The following is a 22,601-nucleotide window of genomic DNA, read 5'->3' on the forward strand; positions in this document are numbered from 1 at the left end:
AGGTGAGAATGTATCCAGTCAAGGACAGTTCAATCAATACCGACTCTGACCTTCAAACGATGTAGTAGCATTTGATGATCAACAGTATCAAGAGCACTTTAGAGATCCAAAAGAACAAGGAGAATCACCTGACGCTGGTCCATGGCAGTCTTGATGTCATTGTGTACCTGAACCTGAACCAGTCTCTGTACTGTGTTTGGACCATACGTACATGTGGTTCCACAATGCACAATCCCATGTTAAAGGAATTCTGGACACTGTACATATGTTGATCAGTTTGTTGCCTTTAGATAAATAAGCAATAGAAAATTAAACAGTAATTATGTGATTGTAAGTCAGATGATTCGTAAATGTGCAAAGTTTGACATTGATCTTAGGAAAATATAATTCATGATAATTATTTATTTTACACTAAATTCACATGTAATTCTATGGAAATAACGTCAAATGGTCCGATAAAACTGGCACGAGTCTGTATTTATGGTTAACAAGTTTACAACAAATGGATTTGGTGTTCATTGTATTCAATAAAGCCAGAGCAATTACTTCCTTAAAGTTACTGAGTGTATTTCTTTTCCTTTTGATGTTGTTTTCTTTTGGATCATAACGCAAAATACCAAAGAATTGGTGGAAATGGAATTTCATTAAAATTGGACCAATGCCTGCAAATATTAGATTATATAACTAACTCATAGTGAAATTCAGCATGGTATCTACCACGCGATGTGTGAAAAGATAACATGCACTATCAATAGTTTTATTCTGGATGCAACAAATATATACACCCTAATGGTAATTTAAAAGAAAATATAGGTCCGGTCCTAGCATTAGGCTTACTGGTTTGCTCTTCCCACTTTCTGCTGGCTCCCGCCTGCTTGTGTAGGTAGATGAACAACTAACAACCTGTTTAGGTCAGCAGTTCTCATGGATACAACCTGCGAGGTTGGTCATATTTTGACGAGCTTGGCGTATCTCCGACAAGTGCACATGGCAGATAATGTTACATTCACCTTTTTTTCATTGGGAAATTGCCATTTTTTGCTACTACATCCAAGATATCACTGACATGTTGGGCCATACTTGGACAATAATCACCGACATGGTTGTCAAAATGACGATGGTCCCACTTGGATATGCGTTTCTGTCCCACAGTGGCCCATCAGAAACACACATAAACAACACACAAGATAATCAAGTGAATTATTTGATTAATTGCATATTTGCAATTTTGCACTTTGTGGCGGCCAAGTCCCGGGTTCGATTTTCCACGTGGGTGCACAATGTGGAGCATTTCTGGCGCCCCCCGGCTGTGATATCGCTGGAATAGAGTGAAAAAGATGGAGATGAGTGAGTTTAGTTGTACGCCATACTCAGCAATAGTCCAGCTATATGGAGGCGATGTGCAAATAATCGAGTCTGGACAATCCAGTGATCAACAACATGAGCATCGATCTGCGCAACTGGCAACCGATGACATGTGTCAGCTAGCCCGACCACCTGATTCCGTTAGTCGCCCTTTTCTAGCCTATTCTAGCCCGGACTTTCACGGGAAGTTTTTAATGAATTAGATGCTCTCAAATTCAATTTACTGCCTCCTCGCCTTGACAGACGTTGTCATAACACTGCAGTAACCCCTCTTCGCCTTGACTGACGTTGTCATGACACTGTAGTAACCCCTCTTCGCCTTGACAGACGTTGTCATTACACTGTAGTAACCTCTCTTCGCCTTGACAGACGTTGTCATACACTGAAGTAACCCCTCTTCGCCTTGGCAGACGTTGCCATGGTACTGCAGTAACCCCAGTAACCCCTCCTCGCCTTGACAGACGTTGTCATGGTACTGCAGTAACCCCTCTTCGCCTTGACAGACGTTGTCATGGTACTGCAGTAACCCCTCTTCGCCTTGACAGACGTTGTCATGACACTAGACGTTGTTAGATTAAGCATGTATATTGATACTTTTTAACTATCAAGTCGAAAAGACGCTGTTACATGTCTCTAGATGTAAGATTAATTCTAATATGCATTCATGTTACTATGTTTATCCCAGTTTGCAGACCCGTGGTCCTTTCGTATGGCAACATTAGCTTGTATTGAAGACTCCCTTATCGTGTCTCTCCTGGGACACAACCCCCGGAAACTTACCAGGGCACAATGCCCACTGATACAACAGACATGACATCAATGGCGGTCAGGAAATATGTGTCCTGTTATTTTATATTATTCATTTGTTTTCTTGCTTTTCCTTCTGTTTAGGTAAGGCATTTGTGCACATAGAGCTTGATTTTGTCATGGAGGACAAGAATGAGCGATTGAGTATATGTTTACTTTGCTTTTAGAAATATTCCAGCAATATCCCGGCCTGAGCGTAGCAAGAGTTCTGTTCTGTTCACGATGGTCGTTGTGCAGCATGTCATTTCCATGCGCCTATCCCGCTTTAACAGCAATGGTGAAGGCCAGACTTCACAATTTATATTTGTAAATACTTATGAAGTATTATAGTAGACAGTTTTCGGGTATCATAACATTAAACCCCAAGTATCGAGTCAAGAAAGAAAGTGACTGCTGCACATTGAAGTCAATCCAAACATCGTGCACCCTATCATAGTCCTAAAATGTGTATTTCATGTGCCTCCGCTCACGTGATCTTATCATTTCAAAATCATTCGATCAACCAACCCTGGAATTTGCAGGATCTTGGGGCTGCTTTGCAGGTGCTGTGGCGCCGACCCCTTACCACATGGAACCGAGTTTGGGCACTGTGATTATTTTCAGTCCATCCTATCGACACTGATTAAAGATCACATATACTCTACGGGATGCAAATGAATAAATCACCTATTGACATCGTTATAAATGTAACACCATCATTAAAACTGCTCATTTCTATCTTTAATTACCTTAAATCGACCTTTTTGTCAACAGTGCACAATTCTCAGCCGCAAACGAAATTTCCACTTCCATCAGAGGAGGGTGTCTCCTTGACGTAATAGTGGGTATAGATGTGAGTGTCTATACAAAATTCATCTACATTTCAGGGGGTAAACTATTTCGTTTACAGGTTTGTACAAACCGGAAATCGCGAAAGGTGTTGTGAAAAATGAAAGGTATATGTTCTCACAATCTACTACCATTTAGTTTTGTCTCCTGCTTCGCCCAGTTTCTGAGTTAGAACCCCTGTTTTCATAGACGATTCTGTCAAAATCACTTGGTGTCGCTAGGTTGTAATCCATGTTAGGTGATATAAACCTACACGTTATTTGTCATCATTCACTTGATGGGAGCCGTGCCAATTTACACTCGTCAGAGGGGTACACAAAGTACGCAGTTGTCCGACTTTCATTTTTGTGGAAGTCGAGGTGGCTGAGCGGGCTAGGCGGCTGACTTTGTGTGCTGGCGATTAGGTGCCTGACTCTGAGGGTGCGGGTTCGAATTCCGGATGGGACTCAACCGAAAAAAGTACTAGAATTTGTACTTAGTAAGAAAGTGAAATCCCAAATTATGACATATGTTGTAACCGATAACATGCTGGTTGATTAAATACTTTTATACGGATTTAAATGGGGATTTGTCAAAAGGTAGTGTTTATGTCTGTACATTTACTAATCTATACTGAATACACTCTGTCGTGTCTGTGTCTATGTGAAAACAACACCCTTCTTTCAAAGGATTAACTGCCAGTACATTGATTGACTGCTCATTATTGGCTAACTAAATTACTTTTGGAAAAGAATGACGCACATTGCAATTAGTTGCCAGGTGTGCTATCTTGGGTAACCAATGAAACTATACTGCAATGTGAGAAACCCGAAACGATACATCACGTTTTCGTATATTAGACTGTTCACTGACACTGAAATCTGCAGATGAATTACTAGTATATATCACTTGTTTTTGTGGATATTGATGGATACATTCATCGAACAAGGTAATTGACATTGCTATTAATTTATTTTAATTTTAATATTTGCATTTTGTTTTTATTAAGTTGTCGTAGCTTTCAACAGAATCATTGTTTTCGTCGTGAAGTGTAATGATACAAACGACATACACTAGGGCGTGCGTGCGAATTATGATTTATATAGGTTAACTATAAAATATCTAGATACTACATTCCTGTTATACATTCGCGGATCACTTCTTCTTATTAAGTTTCAAAATGCATACAAGTATGATTATAAAGTAATTAGGATTATGAGACCAAGTATAAACACGTATATTGACAAGTGTCTAAATTTTGCAAGTGAAGAAATTTATCGCGCAGTACTTTCACTTCGACCCCTACCTCGCCCATGTTATGTTACAGGTTGTGTCATGCGAAATCTTTTTGGCCATGATTCAAATACATATACACATTTAACTACTAGTAGAAAGTAGTTTTGATTTTCTAACTTGATGAAAACAAACTATAATCTCAATAATTCTAACGGACTTTAGTCCATGACTTCACGATTTGCAAAAATGGCGGCGCCCTGTCTGAGGATGAATGCTATTTAAGTTTGTTTTCACCGACTTACAAAATCAAAATTACTTTTCACTGGTAGTAAAATATGTTTTTTATTGATGGACATTAGGATTTTACATGACATTATTTATAACATAACAATTTCACTCTTGGAAGCGGTATAATATTACTTCGACCACAACCTCTCTTCCGAGGAAGAAAGCGTTATGCTCGTGCAAGGTCCTTTTGGTCAGCAATGTTTAGTAAGCAGTCTTGAGTTTATGAACTCGATGAAACTTGAACTCCATTTTCTATCCTGGAAGCGTGGTAGGGGGCGAACCATCCGATTTAGTATACACCACAGGCTTCCACAACGCTCGCTTCGTACACGCAAACAACCAATTTAAGCACAAACTACGGGGTCGGTGGAAATCTGTGCATAGTGACACCAACATTTCGGCATGTCTTTGGTGACGTCGAGAAGTCAGCAAAATGACGAGCATCCTACACATTTTCTATACAATTAACTGAAAATCCTTCCTTCTAAAAATGAGTTTATTCGTTCTTTAACAACCTCTATATACTTCTTGTGTCTGTTCTGTTATACATGAATATCGAGACATGATCGGCTGTAGAGAATGTACAGCGAGCTAGGAAGGACAATACAGACCGGTGATGATGTATTATTGGTGTCGAGGACCGGGACACCACATCATGTACACAAGTAACGATCCAGTCACGCCGTTACACAATCACTGTCATCACCCCACACTTAGTTCCCCCACACTTTCTGCCTCTCCTGTCTAGACATCTTTCTGTCCCGGAGCACCCTCCTCAGTATCTTGCCGCTGGGGTTCCGGGGGATGTTCTCCACGAACTCAACACCCCCGCGCAGATGTCTATACGGAGCCACATGTTCTAGAACATAAAGAAAATAAAACGTATTTCTGATCCAGCGCCGCATTTCACACGCAAAACAAATGGTGCTACATGCCTTAGTCTTTCACCTGCACAAGACGTGGCCATTTAAATACGGAAAGCACGTATAACTCATTTGCACACGAGTGAGTGAGTTTAATTTTACGCCGCATTCATCAATATTTCAGCTATATGGCGGCGGTCTCGTAAATAATCGACCAGGTAATCCCTTGATATCCCTTGATCAAAAGTATGAGCATCAATGTGCGCAAGTGAGAACCGACGCCACGTGTTAACCAAATCAGCGAACCGACCCACATGATCCGGTTAATCGCCTCTTACGACAAGCGGTATAGTCAGCAAGCATCGGTTGCTGAAGGCCTATTCTACCCTTCTACCTTCACGGGTAGCCTGCACAAGATGTTACCATTTAGACACCGAATGCACGTATAACTCACATGCACACGATGAAGTCATTTAGACGCTAAATGCATGACTGTATAACTAACCTGCAACGAGATCAGTGAGCACTTTTTCAGTGACGCCGGGTTTGGCAACAACGAACGCCCGTGGCACTTCCCCAACTCCTTTTGTTGGTATTCCAACTACTGCAGCGTCCTCTACATCAGGGTGGTTTAAAATGATGCTCTCAAGATGACATGGAGAAATCTGGAACACGGTTTACTCTCCACTGTTTATTTTTCTTTCACAAATAAAAGTGACAAATCAATCTCCAGTAATCTTTGAAATGTCCTCATAAAATATTTATACCCTAATTATCCCACGTCTCACAACATAAACTACTCTTCATCTCAAACGCTGGCAAGAAACCCCAGTTCCCCAAGCCTGCACAACGAACCCTTAGAAACCAGCATTACCTACCTGATAGCCTTTGTACTTAATAATATCCTTCAGCCGGTCGATGATGTAATAGTAACCGTCTTCGTCATAGAAACCAAGGTCACCTGTAGAAGAAAACGATATATGTTCGTAGGTAGCCACTTTCTTTGAAACAAAGCTAGTCGACAAAACTTGCTTTCCTAATTCATAAAAGACCCAGGTTACCGATGTAGTTCTAACCTCCAACACATATATTTGACATTATTATCACTGATTATGTGACCGGCACAGTGAATGATGGACAGCACCCTCAACCTTCAATACAATGGACTTAGGACCGACACTTATTAGAAACACTTCCACCGCTAGCTGCAGGATTTCGTCATCTCCAGTCTGATAGAAATCGTACAATTCAAAAAGTTATTGTCACCCACTGCCCGAATAAAATTTTAATCGAAAGTATGAACCTGGAGAGGATTCGAGGAGGCAGAAATTTCGCTTGAAAACTCGCCATGGGTTTTTACATGAAGTTTGGTCACACACCTGTTCGAAGCCATGCATCTGACGTGAAGGCCGCTTGAGTGGCTGTTCTGTTCTTGAGATACCCCATCATTACCTGCGGACCCTTCACACACACCTCTCCCTCTTTCCCTGGGCCCAGATCAGCTCCAGTCACGGTGTCAACAATCTAACAAAACGGCACTACTTCTTCAATAATTATGCACACCGTTAGAGTGAATGAGTTTAGTTTTACGCCGCGTTCAGGAATATTCTAGCTATATGTCGGCGGTACATCGTTAGAACAAGTGTTAGCATCCATGTTGAATGAGGGTTTATTGATTTAAAGGTTCACGTCGTCTGGTCAGATGCGACGTTACAATTATCCGAACACCAGGATGAATCAGGACCACGTTTTGACACGTGACTTTCCATCACGATTTTATGGTCGTGGGTTGGAGTCGCTAATTCGCCCTATTTCCGTGTCAAGGTTGTACAAGCTAAAACCTATGCTGAGGCCTCGTTGTACATGCCTATAGTAAATCTGTATTAAAGCAGGTTAAATAAATAAGTAGCGGATAATTAAAAACAAATTATGTAATTTGAAAATCAAATTCATGAAATTTATTTATGGTAAACTAAATTAACTAAAGTCTATGGAAATCACGTAAGTGGTCCAATATAACTGGCACAGACGGGTCTGTAGTTTCGCGAATTGAGACTGTTGGTTTTAAATCTATCTTTCTTCGCACATTTACTTATACTTATACTGAAACAAGGTATAAACCAGTAGTCCTACCTTGCTGTGGGTAAGAGGCAGAGGTACCCCAATTGATCCATGTTTGGAGAAGCCCCGCGGGGATACATGGGTCGCTGGACTTGCCTCCGTCATCCCGTAGCCTGCATCATGCACAGCCAAACTCGTTACATTTACAGTAGACAACACGTGTTGTTCACATCTTACATGTGTTAAGGGTAACACAGAAAAGTGTGTGATTAGCAAATCTACGTGTTCCGACATATATGTCATTATAAGTATTCTATAAGTGATAAATCTATAAGAATATAAACTTCCCCTTGGTTTGGTCTATTCCATACTCTATTTGGTCCTTATCTTCTGCATTGTCTGAAGGTATGACACACTGACAGTACACCCTACATACCCTGTCTGAAGGTGTGACAGTGCACCTTACATATCCTGTCTGAAGGTGTGACAGTACATCATGTATGCCCTGCTTGCATGTGTGACAGTACACACTACATGCCCTGTATGAAGGTGTGCCAGTGCACTTTACATATCCTGCCTTATGGTGTGACAGTGCACCCTACAGACCCTGCCTGAAGGTGTGACAGCGCACCTAACACACCCTGTGTGAAGGTGTGACAGTGTACCTTACATACCCTGCATGATTCCATTGATGTTGAGCCTATCTATAAACGCTTCCGTGAGTTCCTTGCTGAGAGCTGCTGCTCCCGACAGTATTTTGGTGAAACTGCTGACGTCGAATTTGTCCACCATTGGGTGTTTGGCCATGAAACTGATTATCGATGGTACAACTTGGCTAAACGTCACCTGAGATTGGCAGAACAAACATGATCACCTACACATCTGGGCACCTAAGGAGACACTCGTTTATTGAGAAAGCTCATGATTATCATCAGCATTTTGGGAGGACGCGTATACAATCCTACAAGGAACATTGCCGCCTTTACAAAAAAAAAACAAGCAATATGTGACATAACAACCAAACCGCGACAATGTGAACGTTTGGCCGTTTGTCGCACTTTCAACCATATTTTATCCCCCCGGCATGTAATGCGGGGGATATAGTCGACGCCTCGTCTGTCTGTCCGTCCGTAATCATTTTGTTTCCGGAGCATAACTCAGAAACCGTTCAATATTTTTAGACCAAACTTGATAGATATAATAATCTCAACCTATGGTTGTGCATTTTGCTACTTACAGAGTTTTGGATTTTTATTTTTTTGTTTTTCCATGGAACACTTTGGTTTTAGTCTGATGGTGGGGTGGACTTCGTTTCAGTCAGAACCTGAAGTGGTGCCTTTTGCTATTTACAGGTCTTTGTGATTTATTATTTTCTCGGTTTCCATGGAAACGTTTCGGACTTTGTCTCAAATGTCAGAGGTGTGTTTCGTTTCCAGAGCACATCTAAAAATGTTCCTAATATCTGTCAGCAAAACTTGGTAGATATATGTGGCAGGCCCCAAAGTGGTGTCTTTTGCTCGGTTTCCATGGAAACGTTTCGGACTTAGTCTCAAAGTGGATTCATTGGCTTCGTTTCCGGAGCAGAACTCAAAAACTTCTAAATATATTTAGGCAAAACTTGGCAAATATGTAGGGGAGACCCTAAAGTGGTGCCTTTTACTATTTACAGATTTTTGTGATTTATCAGTTTCCTTGTTTCCATGGAAACGATTCTTACTTAGTCTCAAAATGGAGAGATGGGCTTCGTTTCCGGAGCACAACTCGAACACTATTCAATATCTTACAGCAAAACTTGGCCAATATTTGAGGCAGACCACAAAGTTGTGCTTTTTGTTATTTACAATGTTTTGGCATCTTTATTTTTCCTTGTTTCCCTGGAAACAATTCTGACTAGGTCTCAAAATGGAGGGATAGGCTTCGTTTCCAGAGCACAACTCGAAAACCATTTCATATCTTTCAACAGATCTTGGAAGATATACGAGACAGATCTTGAAGTAGTGCCTTTTGCTGTTCAAACTTAAAACATCAAGTAACTGTCAGATGATTTGTCCTTTCAAGTATGTGGGGTCCGGGGGGATATGTCATCTTCTGATGATTCTTGTATTTATTTCACCAAAGGGCGAGAGTTTTCAGATATCAAAATATGTCGAATGGACCGATGCGTCCTTACTGGGATTCCATAGAGACGTGACACGGCAGTGAGCTGTTAAAATCTATTCACAGTGTACAGCAGGACTGTTGTCCATGTGGTGAGTACGTACCCGGTAGTGCTGCACCGCCTGCAGGAAGTCCTGGGGGTTGTACCTGGGCAGCACAATGGTCGGTGCTCCTTGAGACAGAGGCAAACACATCCCGAGAACTATCCCCGCTATATGCATTGTAGGTAGCGCACACAGCGTCACATCCTCTTCACCCGACATACGGACGAACAAGGGATGTCTGCAAATGTACAACCATATGAGTCCTTAGTGTAACGTAATGGTGGTTTAGAATGTTCCTGACAGTTTCTGGCAAATGCCCCCTCCCTGTAATGTGGTTGTGATTGGACATTTATTGATCTCTCCAAGTTGTACAGCACAGGTAACGTAAACTTCGGAAATAGTCCACACTGATGAGATGTTTTATACAACAAAAAGATTCCCAGGGCGATGTTTCGTGATATACACCTTATAACCCATGACATGTCGCTTTAAGACCCTACTTTAAGGCCCTGTGGCCCAAACTGCATTATTGTGTCTGTTTAGATTGTGTCGATGTCCACGGTAGTTATCAGCTGTCAGGGGTCTATAGCTATATTCTTAACATAGAACGGCTATATGATACCACCAGTTATATGCTAGCACTTTCTGGAAGGTGTGAGTAAGTGAGTGCGTGAGTTTAGTTTTAGCAATACCACGGCGTAGCACACCAGAAATGGGCTTCACATTTTCTACCAATATGAGGAATCGAATCTGACTCTTCGGCGTGGCGAGCAAACGCTTTGACCATCAATAAACTGCATCGCCCTTTTCTGGAAGGTATTACAACTAAATGAGAGATCAAGCGCTTGGCTGTCATCTGGCAATCAAAACAGGCTGTTGTGTGAAGCATTTTACTCCCGGTATATCTAGCCTTGGACTACATTAGCTTGAGCAGTTTGGCTGTGAGGTGAATATTATAATCGTTATTTCAAATCATTCTATTGAGTAATTTCGTTACAATTAGTATGTAGTAATTTGAATTGGTTCTGAACTTTACAGATTTTAAAATGCACCTGTTATATCTTTCTTGTCTATTGATTTAAAGCAGTATTCTTATGGTATAGATGTTTGGGCTAATTTTGAAATCGACATGTTACACAACATATACAGTCGTGCCCCGTTTATCCGAAAGCTTGTGTTATTATTGAAATTGTACTGATAAGCGAATTTTCGGATATCTGAACCAGGGGACATATGTACAAAAAAACGTAGTATTAAGAATTTTAGGAACATGTTTAATTGGATTTCTAATACAAATAACCTTGTCCAGCTATAAAGTACTTGGGTTCATTTAAGACAGACAACTCCATAAGTCTATTTTCATAAGTTTGTGAAGAGTTTGTTTACTTGCTAGTAGACGACATTTTCAGTGATCCTCAGTATGGATGATTTAGAAAAGAGGAACTGGATTTTAAAGTATTATAACAAGGACACCAGATCAGCTAAAGTGACTTCAAGTAGAACAGGAATGCCTTTGTCCACTGTTTATCGAGTTTTGAAAATTATTGCTAACGGATATGGCACTGAACACCACGGAGGCGTAGGTAGGCTCAGAAAATGGATTGTCGGCGACAGGTGATAGGAGGAGGCTTGGGATTCTTGAGTCTAAAACAGGAGTTAAGAAAACTTAAGGCTGGATGTGATTGATTGTGGAACTTGTCTGTAAAGAGACGACTAGAACTGAGCCAAATCTACAGGACAACGAACCAAAACATCGTACAGAGCATTCAAAGGCCTGGTTTCGGACCCGAAATATGTGTTCCGAGATTGTTACAGCATGGACCACGACTTTCTACCTTCTTTGTTCAGTAGAATGTCACGCCGCATTGAAGCCTACTTTGCTGCCTATGGTGACTTCACAAAATACTAACTGTGCACCTGTCTTTGAATCTGGAGTTATGTTCTGCTAATATTCACATTGGATACGTGAGTAGTGAGTGAAAAAATAGAAAATTTACAATCTTTGAATTCTCAATAATTTCTGGTCATACTATAAACATGATTTGATGTGTTTGTTTAAGTCATACAAATAGTATCACCTCATACTACACGTCATCCTCGATATCTCCAGGGTATACGTTCCGAAAAGTCTCCACTATACCCTGGACGCATCTACGGGTCGGCCCGATAATTTTATTACCTCCCTTTGCTGACTCCGCTTTCTCACAGTTGCCAATCAGAGTGGTCGCCGTTAAAACCGAATTTGCCAGTGTCAACAAAGGTAGCAGTTGCAACTGCGAAGGTTTGCTCGCCGTGCGACTCACCATTTGGGGAAATCATACATGCAACTTTATAGGTCCGAAACCTTTTTCAAAACATATGCAAGAAATCCATCTAATACTTTCAGAGAACTTACGCATGGTTTGTTTGCCAAGTTTAATCGGTTAGAGAATTTTAAAAGCGAAAGTGAGTTGTGATTGGTTCGCTCAAATTCCCAGCGTAGGCACCTGATTGGATAAAAAGCCAGCCAAGGGAGGTAATAAATTTATCCGTAGAGCCGTAGATGCATCCAGGGTATAGTGGAGACTTTTCGGAATGTAGACCCTGGAGATATTGAGGATGACTACACGGACATGTCTACCAAATTGTTCTTGCGACGGCTTTACCTGAGTTGACAGAGATCTGATATGATGTTAATGTGGCTGAGCATGACGCCCTTCGGGGGACCTGTCGTTCCGCTGGAGAAGGGTATCAGGGCAGTGGTGGAGTCCGGCTTGATGTGGATGCGAGGGTGTGGTGGCAGGTGCTTGTTCTGCAGTAGGTCTGACAGAGGTCTACATCCTGGCGCCTGACCTATACATATCACCTCCTAGGTGTATCAGAGAACACGGTTCAGTACAGACAGATGCCCAATGATTCTAGATTTGAGGTGTACTCCTCTAGTTTCGGCTCAAGGGTCTGAGAAACTGAAAAAAATAGTTATTCACTCACTCACTCACACACCAAATGTTGGGAATTTGTACTTCTAGGTTTACATGACTGGTGGACTACACAGGTGCAATGAACCCATGTTACATCAAACAACCACCATGAAGATTCCAGTGATTGTGGATTAGGACCCGGAATGCACCTGTAAACAGGAGCGGATAAAGCTTTCACGATTGTTTCAGTGGCCATTCAATAACCTATCAGAACAAAAAGGGTGCGCACGCACGCACGCACGCACGCACGCACGCACGCACGCACGGTAACTCACTCATTCACCTGTGTATAGGGTGACAGGGCGGACGCTGCCAGTGCCGTGTCGGCGCAGTCGGGGGTTGTGATGAGGAGTCTGGACCGTGTCTGTCGCAGCTGGGACGCCAAGTCATCTTGAACGGAAACAAACTTGCAAAGCATGATTTGAGACGAGAAGCTGTATGTATTATGGCGACAAGGGGAGTGTCAACTATTTATGATTTTTGTTCACACAGGAAAAGTACACCACATCGACCTTGACAATCGCAGTCATAGTGAGTGAGCGACTTTAGTTTTACGCCCAGCGTTTACGTTTCCAGCAATAATCATCTAAATAAACGAGTCTGGACCAGACAGTCCAGTGATCTGCACAAATTGGAACCGATGACATGCAATCTTCAGCATATATATTCAGTAAAATTCCAGCTATATCGGCGGTCTGTAAATAATCGGGTATGGACCAAACAATCCCGTGATCAAAAGTTTGAGCATCAATCTGCGCAACTGATAACCAATGACATGCGTCAACCAATTCAGCGAGCCTGACCACCCAATCCCGTTAGTCGCCTCGGACGACAAACATAGTCGACTTTTGTGTCAAGCATGGTTTGCTGAAGGCCAATTCCATCCCGGGTAAATCGCAATAATAAGGATAAGAAGTGCCGACATAAAAAGGAAACATGAACAATGGATACACTGAAGAACATATACTCAACGATTTAGTGTTCGTGTTGCTACCTTAATTAAAAAAGACACCAAAACAATCTGCAACAAGTAAGCGTCATATACCGGCAGTTAGCTGAGAGTTAGCTAAAGACAACGCTGCGCCATTGTCGGTGACGCTGCAAAACACGTGGGCGATTTCCGGGACGTTGGTGGCATACATGGTGACGATATCTCGGTGACGAAGACCCAGATGGTAGAACGCTGATGTCAGTGTATGTATGTCGTCCTGAAGACGCTCGAAGCTTATCCTCCTGTCTGTCTTGCCATCTATCTGTGGAATACGACACGCTTGTCTGATAACAGTCAGAGAGATGCCATTACTGTGTTCAGGGAGTTAATGCAAGCACCACAGTTCACCAAGGAATGCTAATGTCCAAACATCTATAGTTCTAAGAAGTACCATTCTGCAGGCCATGAGCGTGTGCTGACCTATCCATGGGTATGGTCGGATTCGAATCAGTTTGAAATCGGAATAATGCTGCTTTTAACAGTAGTTTGTGACCAAGGAGTGTCAGCTTAATGGTTCAGGGTAGCCGGGAGTAATGCAGGTTGTATATATTTATCACCTTAAGCAATTCCGTGCTTAGCGCATCCTGACACGCGGTCTGTGATTCAGGGAATGTCACTAGTGTCATAGGATGATACTGGTACAAATGATGGTGACGTAAACTCGATCGAGTGTTACGACACTTTGAACAATATCCAAGCAACACTAAGAGACACCTTGTATGGGATTCACCTATAGTGCCAAAGCGGAAAATCGAATCCGACCCACGTTCAATTAACTAACACCCATCAGAGACCATATAATAGATTATGGTCTCTGCACCCATGCACTATGCAGTTTCCGGACGTAATCAATGGTTTGTGTATGCTTGCAGCCTTACCAAAGCCGTGTGGCTGGCACGCTTGCCGGCATCCTGGAGCAGGTACTGTGATACGGACATGTCTTTGGGAACCACCACAGTGCTCTGGTTGACCTGGTCCCGGATAGGACTATCGGACGAGTAGAGTGATACGCTATGCTTCAAGGGGCTTCTCGACCAACAAGCGAATGCTACGAGCTTGTGAAGACCACATCGTCTGCTCCAGACGATTCGCGTGACATGAGCAGACGGCATCTTTTCGATCACGTCTGAGAACATAGATAAATTATGAGTCTATGATCACAACAAATTGTTAACAGTTATGATGAACTGGACAGATTAAACGTACCTCTGATACACCAGTGCTTAACATACGTAGACTAACGTGTTGTCTCTGATGCTATTAAATTGAAAAGGGGGTCAAACGGTTCGGAAATACAGAACCTGAAGACTTGCTTTATATATATCTGTTGCATTGCAGAAAAGGCAAGGCAGAAGGGAAAACAATAGTTTAGTTTTACACCGCACAGAGTAATATTCCGGCTTTATGGCCGCGGTCTGTAAACAATCGAGTCTGGACCAAACAATCCAGTGATCAACGGCAAGAGCATCGATCTGCGCAAATGGGAACCGTTTACGACAAGAACAGTCGTCGTTTGTGGCAAGCTGAAGACCTATTCTATCCCGGATCTTCACGGGTCTATGTGGATCACGGAATGTGAAACCTACTAACGGAACAGTAGATCCGAAAACGGCTATCACGGATGTGAGGCAGATTATCAACGTAACCGTGGTGAATCTGGGATTCAAACCCGTGATCAGCGGATCATCCCAGCTTTACAGGACACGTGGCAGTGATACAAATAGCTGCACTTCCTAGTCTGTCTGACATTATATGAGGTGAACTACCTCAGTATCTGACACTGATAAATACTAACTAAACCGACAGTTTAAATAGCTGTGTTATCGAGCCTTGTTAACCGACAATATTATTATATCGGTCAGAGTTTGTGACAAGGAATTAGTACGTCTAAGAGAAGTCTGTCTAAAAAGCTAATATTCTATGATGAAATTGGATTTACATCTTTCAATAGTCATCGGCAGTTTCACAAAATATATGTTTTAGCAAAATGTTTACTGAGAAAAGGTCATCAGACCTGATTCCACCAAATGTACATTCAGCACTCTACAGATTCCTCCTTGTCGACAAAGACTTCTTTTGCCTAATGCTATTTTGCCTACTGAAATAGGCAAGATAATCAAGCTCGCTTTACGATGGTTTTCACAGAATTTATGGCGTCATCATGGGCGGATCCAGGGTGTGGTCCATGGGGTTCGGATCCTACCCCTCACCACCTCTCCCACCTTTCAAATGTATCACAAACAGTTTCTGTCAATACAATTATGCGTTAATTGTCTAAACCATCTGGCACCAAATTCAAAATAGGGTTACTCAGTGCATGGTTCATCTATTCACTGTATATTAAATATAGACTGGGTCGCAGCGCAGGTATTACAGATGTTCTTCTGTGATCTCACTGTAATGTCTAGCATGACGAAGACAGTCTTCATTACACATTCCAGAGCTAGCGTTATTGGCATATTTGTCATGACAACATGTCTTCCGTCAAGGTAATTATAATCAATCTGACATTACACTAGTAATCTATAAAATGTTATAAAATGTTATTGTTGAACATGTACATGACTACCTGAACATATATGGGAAGGCTAATGCAGTATGTTATACCTATAACAACGTAGCCAAAACTATAACGTAACCAGCCAAACACCACATTACAGAACAAAAGGCTGCATAAACATAGCTTTGGGTGAATGTTATGACAAGAAACTGCCTACGAAGGGCGTCTGGTCTGTTTGAAGAGCTACGTCATTGGCATATTACTGGTTTTCGAATTATACTAAATATTGTACAGTTTCAGACATATTAGTGCTGTGTAACATGTGGGTATAAAACTTCACCGATTGATACGTCATGGTGGACAGCAGCTTTGTCAGTGATCCTTCAGAAGTATAATATCGAATTGTTTACCTACCCCGCTGCCGAGCTCCAATTACACTTCAGTTTTATCACATACTTCAGCAGACGAGAAATATGTCAAAGCAGTGCTGTCATCAAGGTGGGGGACAGTAGCCGCTGACTTATACACCACATCGTCACGAACAATACTGGTGTATGCAACAATTAACGCCCGTGGGACGATGCTTACGTGTGTCATTATACTGACCTATACAGCAGGTATCTAGGGCAATGGGTCCACATGGGAGACGTTGTGTGTGTATGTGTGTTCACTAAGCCCAGCGAATGATAAGGCTCGAGATTAACGTGATTTCGTTAACAGGCCAGGAACTGTGGTACTTCAGTTTGTACGTTATACAGACATACGTTGATCACATAGAAGTGCGGTTTATTTTCTGACAGTTGCTGAGGTATAGCAGTAACGAAATGTATTAAGTTAGCAATTTATGCATGTGACAACAGTATTGAAAGTATCTACAGTATCGTAAAGAGGTATTGATGGGCCGCTTCTTTCACTTTACTGTTGTGAGTTTAGTTTGGCAATAATCAGGTCATATGGTGGTATTGTGGAAAATACTTTGTCCATATCATTTATAGATATCATAAATCGTTGTAGAAATATCCCAGAATCTTGTCTTTTTTCTAACAAATGATATCTGAAATACCAAGAAATGGTGTTTGGATTTCACAACTTCATATCAGATTGGTGATACCGTACATTCGAATTTGTGATATCAGATCAGCAGATGCACACACACGACTTGCGTCTTTAACGTGAGTGAGTGAGTGAGTTTAGCTTTACGCCGCACTCAGCGATATTACAGCTATATGGCGGCGGTCTGTAAATAATCGAGTTTGGACCAGACAATCCAGTGATCAACAACATGAGCATCGATCTGCGCAATTGGGAACCGATGACATGCATCAACCAAGTCAGCGAGCCTGACCACCCGATCCCGTTAGTCGCCTCTTACGACAAGCTGAGTCGCCTTTTATGGCAAGCATGGGTTGCTGAAAGCCTATTCTACCCCGGGACCTTCACGGGTGCGTCTTTAAAGCAAGAGGTTTGCAGGGTATTACATGTAACCACACCCGTCCCCTGCCTGTTGGACAGGAGCGGTGGGGTAGCCTAGTGGTTGAAGCACTGGGTGTCACGCAGAAGACCCGGGTTCGGTACCCCACGTGGATGCAATATGTGAAGCCCATTTCTGGTGTCCCTCGCCGCAATGTTGCAGTAATATTGCTAAAAGCGGTGTAACACTGTATCGGCAATACTTTGAGATTGCATGCCAGAGAGGTAAGGTCAGACCCAGGTGTAATCACGGCAATGGTGTTGAACGTGATAATGAATCTCTAAACCAGACACACGGAAAATTATACAATTACACGAGACTTACCTGAAAGCTGAAGGTTGATTGTAGTTCTAGCGAGTTATAATCAGGAACGGAATAGTCACGTAAGAGTGAGTGAGTTCAGTTTTACGCCGCACTCAGCAGTAGTCCAGCTATATGACGGCGGTCTGTAATAATCGAGTCTGGACCACCAAACAAGCCAGTGATCAACAACATGAGCATAGACCTGCGCAACTGGGAACCGATGACATGTGCCAACCAAGTCAGCGAGCCTGACCACCCGATCCCGTTAGTTGCCTCTTACTACAAGCATAGTCGCTTTTCATGGCAAGCATGGCTTGCTGAAGGCCTATTATACCCCGGACCTTCACGGGTGAGTCACGTAAGAAGCGATAGCGAGGTTCGTCAGTTTTTGGAAAGGTAGTGAATAAACATATACCCAAGATGTGGTACCTCCAAGCGTGGGACGTGATTACTCCGTTCTTGACTATGAGTCGGTAGAACTACAAACAAACTTCATCTTACAGGTAAGTCTCGTTTAATTGTATAATTTTACCTCGTCATAGTCGAGACTTCACTCCGTAGTCACGTCAGATTTTAAAGCCACGTGTTCATTAACTACACAAAGTCAGAGCACAGTATTCTTATTTTACTATCAGCTTCATAGTTGTATATCTTCAGCTAACCAATCAGATTACTTTTATTAAGTTTTACAAGATACATCATAAACAGTCTTGGCCCTTACAAGACTACAACTGGCAAAACATTGACAACTCCTCAATAAAATGATGTCAGGTGAGTCTTGTTTCCTGAACAGGTGGGGTTTACATTAGGCTTGGCGACTTTGCCACAATTCTGAGGAACGTTGAATGTGACGTTCCTCTTTCAACTTCTCAAGCATCAAGCGAGACAACCTGTTTAAATACAAATTTGGCGAGTTTCTCCCAAACACTTGGGGCCGCTTGGCTTTCTTCTAATTCCATTTCGGCAGTGTAAAAAAATCACCCAAGGTCTCTTTAGCCAGGGAAACTCTAACAGTTAGTTACTATAATTTGTAGATTATCCCTGCTAGGTCCGTTTGTGATAGAAAACGTGTCTCAGCCTCGTCGTCACAAGACAAGACATGTTCAAATTTCTCGTTTTTATTTCGGCTTTTTACCGGTAGCCGTCTCGTCACCATCGCTCGAAGTAAAGCTTCGGTTTTTTGAGTCATTAGATCTGTTTGCAAGAGACGTGTGGGCAGCGTTCATATTGTTCATAAAATCAGAGCTTGTCTAACTTGCAATATTGTCAGCAGTAACAACTCACCATCGCTTGTATCGTGCGCCATGTTGGGCACGTGCGTTCACTGTCAAGTGAACCTGGCCTCGTTTATGGAGACTGCCAAGCCCTGATAACTAAAAACCTAGTGTTAGACACTTACAAGTAAATATGATAGTAGCTAGTCGTCAAAGCTGTGATAAGGTTTAAATATCCAAACAGTCTGAAACAAGTCGCACTTGCCAACTTTCGAAGAGAGAGAGAGAGAGAGAGAGAGAGAGAGAGAGCGAGCGAGTAGCACCTAGACCCTACAAGCTAAGCGCGTACAGAAGACAAAGTTCGCTATCGGTTCTCACGTGACTACGGAGAGACGTCGCAACTATGACGACGGCTATGTTGGGTCCTTGCTCGAGAACTCTATCTTAAGCAGACCATGGAAAATCTTCATTGAAATAAGCACCTCGACACCTTTACTGTGAATAAGACACTCTTATGCTTAACAGTGAGAAAATTCTGTGATGTGCCCCTTCGTGACGCACGTGGGATGTGTGCCTGGCACGTTCGCACGTGCAGTTTGTTGTATGGTGATTTTTGTTTTGAGATACTTGTATTGGGGCATATGCAGAGTTCATGAATCGAGCAGAGCGTGTTTGATATTCAGCTATGTGCAGCTTGTGCATGGACGAAGAAACAAACCGTTCATCAAGATATTGATCAAGAAACCCGTCATCACACATCTCTCTCCCCATCCGTATCACACACCACGCACTGACGCGCACACGCACAATCCCTCACATATACCATCCTACCTAGATTTTCTCCCTATTCAAAACCCTTTGCTATTCTATCTGTGCATTATTGAATGTTGTACCATTGTTAACGCAAAAAAATTGATTTGTGGTGTTTTACCTAATCACTGTTTAACTGTTGACCTGATACTATCGAAATCTGTATGATTCGACTCTCGACATAGTGACAACACCTTGAAGAGATGTGAAAATGTGTGGTGTGAAAAGCCAGTTCACAAATCCAGTGCCGTATGTGGTCCCCACTGGCGTTGATGCGGGCTTGACAACAACAACAACGCACAGACGACTTCTAGTGATAGAAGAAAGCTTGGTCAGTGTTGTTCCATGTCTGAATCGGCGTTTGTCCCAATTCAGCTAACTTAAATGGCTGATTCAGGACTTGAACTTCCATGAATGAACGACTGCAGGCGAGGCTCAGTGATCTCATCCTTGTATCGCAGACCTGTCAAAATGCCTTTGACAATGACAAGCTGTGTCCGACCATGAGATGTACGTGATGACTTCCCATACCACAGCCCTACGCCGTCGACGTTGTGTCAGCATACCGTTCACCTCGATGTCTGTACACCCTTGCACTTGCACCATTGCACCCCTGCACTGTCCTCTGGCTTAAGGAACATACCATAAAAAAAAAAAAAAAAAAAAAAAAAATCATCGAGGGTACATCAGCCCATCTCCCCTCGCGACCAGCAAACAACTTATAATGTCTCCTTCGTGAACAGTGAACATCTTACAATATTACACGTGACATATCGTCATCCCAGTTGTCTAGCTTGCATTTAGCATGACTGAAAGGACAGATGCTTCAACGCAAACACAGCTCCACAATACAAGGCAGACCAATTGTAACCTAATTCCAGCAATTTATTGGGAAAATTTGTTTCTCTTTATATATGTGTAGGTTGTGGAAACCTAACATGCCCGCTTATGGTTGTATAGTTGTGGTGGTTAATGAACCAGAATGAGAAGTGGACCTTTCATAACAGCTCTCAATACGGAAAATTATCACCATTGTCAGTAGTAAGATGTGTAAACACATTATATGCGCATGATTCGAGGTATGTTGGGACACACCTGTTCTACGTGCATAACTATGGTCCTGCTCTTGACGGGTTCGTGTATTTATCTTCGCGCGATGGAATATTTAGAAAACAATAAACATATCATTAACAATAATATAGAAATTTATATATCCGGCCACGTTTTGAACTGTTTCAACAAAAAGGAACCTGAAAAAAACTATTCTTTTATTATAGAGGTGGGATATCTTATCATCAAAAGGTGGTTCACACAGTAGACATCGCTTGTGTGAGATCAAGTGATAGCTACAAGCGATACCTACATTGTAGATATTGAACTGTCATAATGTTATTACGCGGTCTTCACACGACAAAATAAAGTATAACAACACATGTTGTTGCAATTTGTGACAGCTTAGAAAATGCAGCTGACAGTGCTACGACGCCAGTGATGACCTCACAATGCTATGATGCTATAAAGCCGATGACGTCACATTGCTATGACTTCAACGAGATCACTGCTCAAGAAGTAAAATCCCAGTCCTGCGTTCAGATAAATTCATTTTTTTACTGGTACCTGATGAAGAATGGTTTTGGATTATGAATAAAGGCTCATACGCGTGTCTTCCGATATCATACATGATATTTGATGTCATATGTATCAGCGATCGTACTGGTATGTTTGATATCAGATGACACTTGAGATTCTGTTTGTCTCACTGACTCATGTGTATAGTATTCCACCTGCCCTGAATATGGACATTAAGGCACAGAAGTGTGTGTGTGTGTGTGTGTGTGTGTGTGTGTGTGTGTGTGTGTGTGTGTGTGTGTGTGTGTGTGTGTGTGTGTCTGTCTGTCTGTACAAGGCCCATTTGTCAATATACATGATTCAGACATTCGTCAGAATTCCACTTACCTTTTGCAAGGAGCGATGATGGAGATTATTATGGAGATTCCCTAGTGATGTTAGTGATCAACTAGCTTTGGAACAGCAGACTCTGGTTAGCAATGAGTTATTTTGATAGACGGTGACGTATATTCAGCGATGTAGTGAATCTGACTGAACTGAGACCACCACGACGAGGCTGGGACCAGCTGCTGTATCAGACGTGCAAGTGATAATTAGTATATATACCTTTGTGAGCATAACACGATTGTTACGGTTGTTTGCAAACAAAAAGGTGAGATCTGTAGGCTGTAAGGTAGTATATATGGCGAATTCATGAACAATGTTAGCACTTACACATGCGCTCGTTTGCACAATAGACCAGTCGAGACGTGTGCCGGTTTGACTGGTTTGTTAATATGTACCATGCCGCAGTTTTAACTGATACAAGCTCAGGAATACTCAGTCGAGTGTGGACCACACAAACACGGATACCTCACCCAGGCAGTGTGCTGATTCCGAGTCGAGCTGTCCTTAATATGCCATCTCCCAAAAACCGAGCGCCAGACAGAATGAATGAATGAATGTCTATTTAGACCAAATGTCAATCGATTATACATCATTCCAAATTCGTGTCTGAGGTTCGAACGAGCAACCGGAGGCGGTCCGATGTTTCTATAAATGATGGTCGTGGGATGTAGGAAGTTGATAACGATTAAAATGAGAAAACACACCCTTGTGGATGTCTACTTCCGGTAGTAACGTTTCGTATTTACACACCTGACGTCACCATCAAAC

General features: G+C 42.2%; 1 protein-coding gene across 9 annotated transcripts; it reads right to left on the reverse strand.

Moving 5' to 3' along the window:
- Nucleotides 1-4,981: 4,981 nt before the first annotated feature.
- On the reverse strand, nucleotides 4,982-21,904 carry LOC137293897 (probable 4-coumarate--CoA ligase 1). Of its 9 annotated transcripts, none has more exons than XM_067824696.1 (14): nucleotides 19,446-19,590; nucleotides 18,269-18,332; nucleotides 17,875-17,996; nucleotides 14,458-14,705; nucleotides 13,634-13,841; nucleotides 12,872-12,978; nucleotides 12,274-12,476; nucleotides 9,689-9,866; nucleotides 8,102-8,273; nucleotides 7,500-7,600; nucleotides 6,746-6,890; nucleotides 6,245-6,327; nucleotides 5,872-6,031; nucleotides 4,982-5,362 (listed from the first exon to the last, which is right to left on the reverse strand). In XM_067824696.1, exons 4-14 carry the CDS (start codon nucleotides 14,689-14,691, stop codon nucleotides 5,217-5,219), a joined length of 1,737 nt encoding a protein of 578 aa, XP_067680797.1. In that variant the 5' UTR covers nucleotides 14,692-14,705; nucleotides 17,875-17,996; nucleotides 18,269-18,332; nucleotides 19,446-19,590; the 3' UTR covers nucleotides 4,982-5,216. The 9 variants fall into 9 exon arrangements, with proteins under 9 accessions (XP_067680797.1, XP_067680798.1, XP_067680795.1 ...); XM_067824697.1 differs by having other exon boundaries at nucleotides 18,283-18,332; nucleotides 19,446-19,570; XM_067824694.1 differs by lacking the exon at nucleotides 18,269-18,332 and having other exon boundaries at nucleotides 19,550-19,639.
- Between the last annotated feature and the right edge of the window lie 697 nt (nucleotides 21,905-22,601).

The sequence above is a fragment of the Haliotis asinina genome, chromosome 8 (genome assembly GCF_037392515.1).
Source record: "Haliotis asinina isolate JCU_RB_2024 chromosome 8, JCU_Hal_asi_v2, whole genome shotgun sequence".
In the NCBI taxonomy this organism is placed as follows: Eukaryota; Metazoa; Mollusca; class Gastropoda; order Lepetellida; family Haliotidae; genus Haliotis; species Haliotis asinina.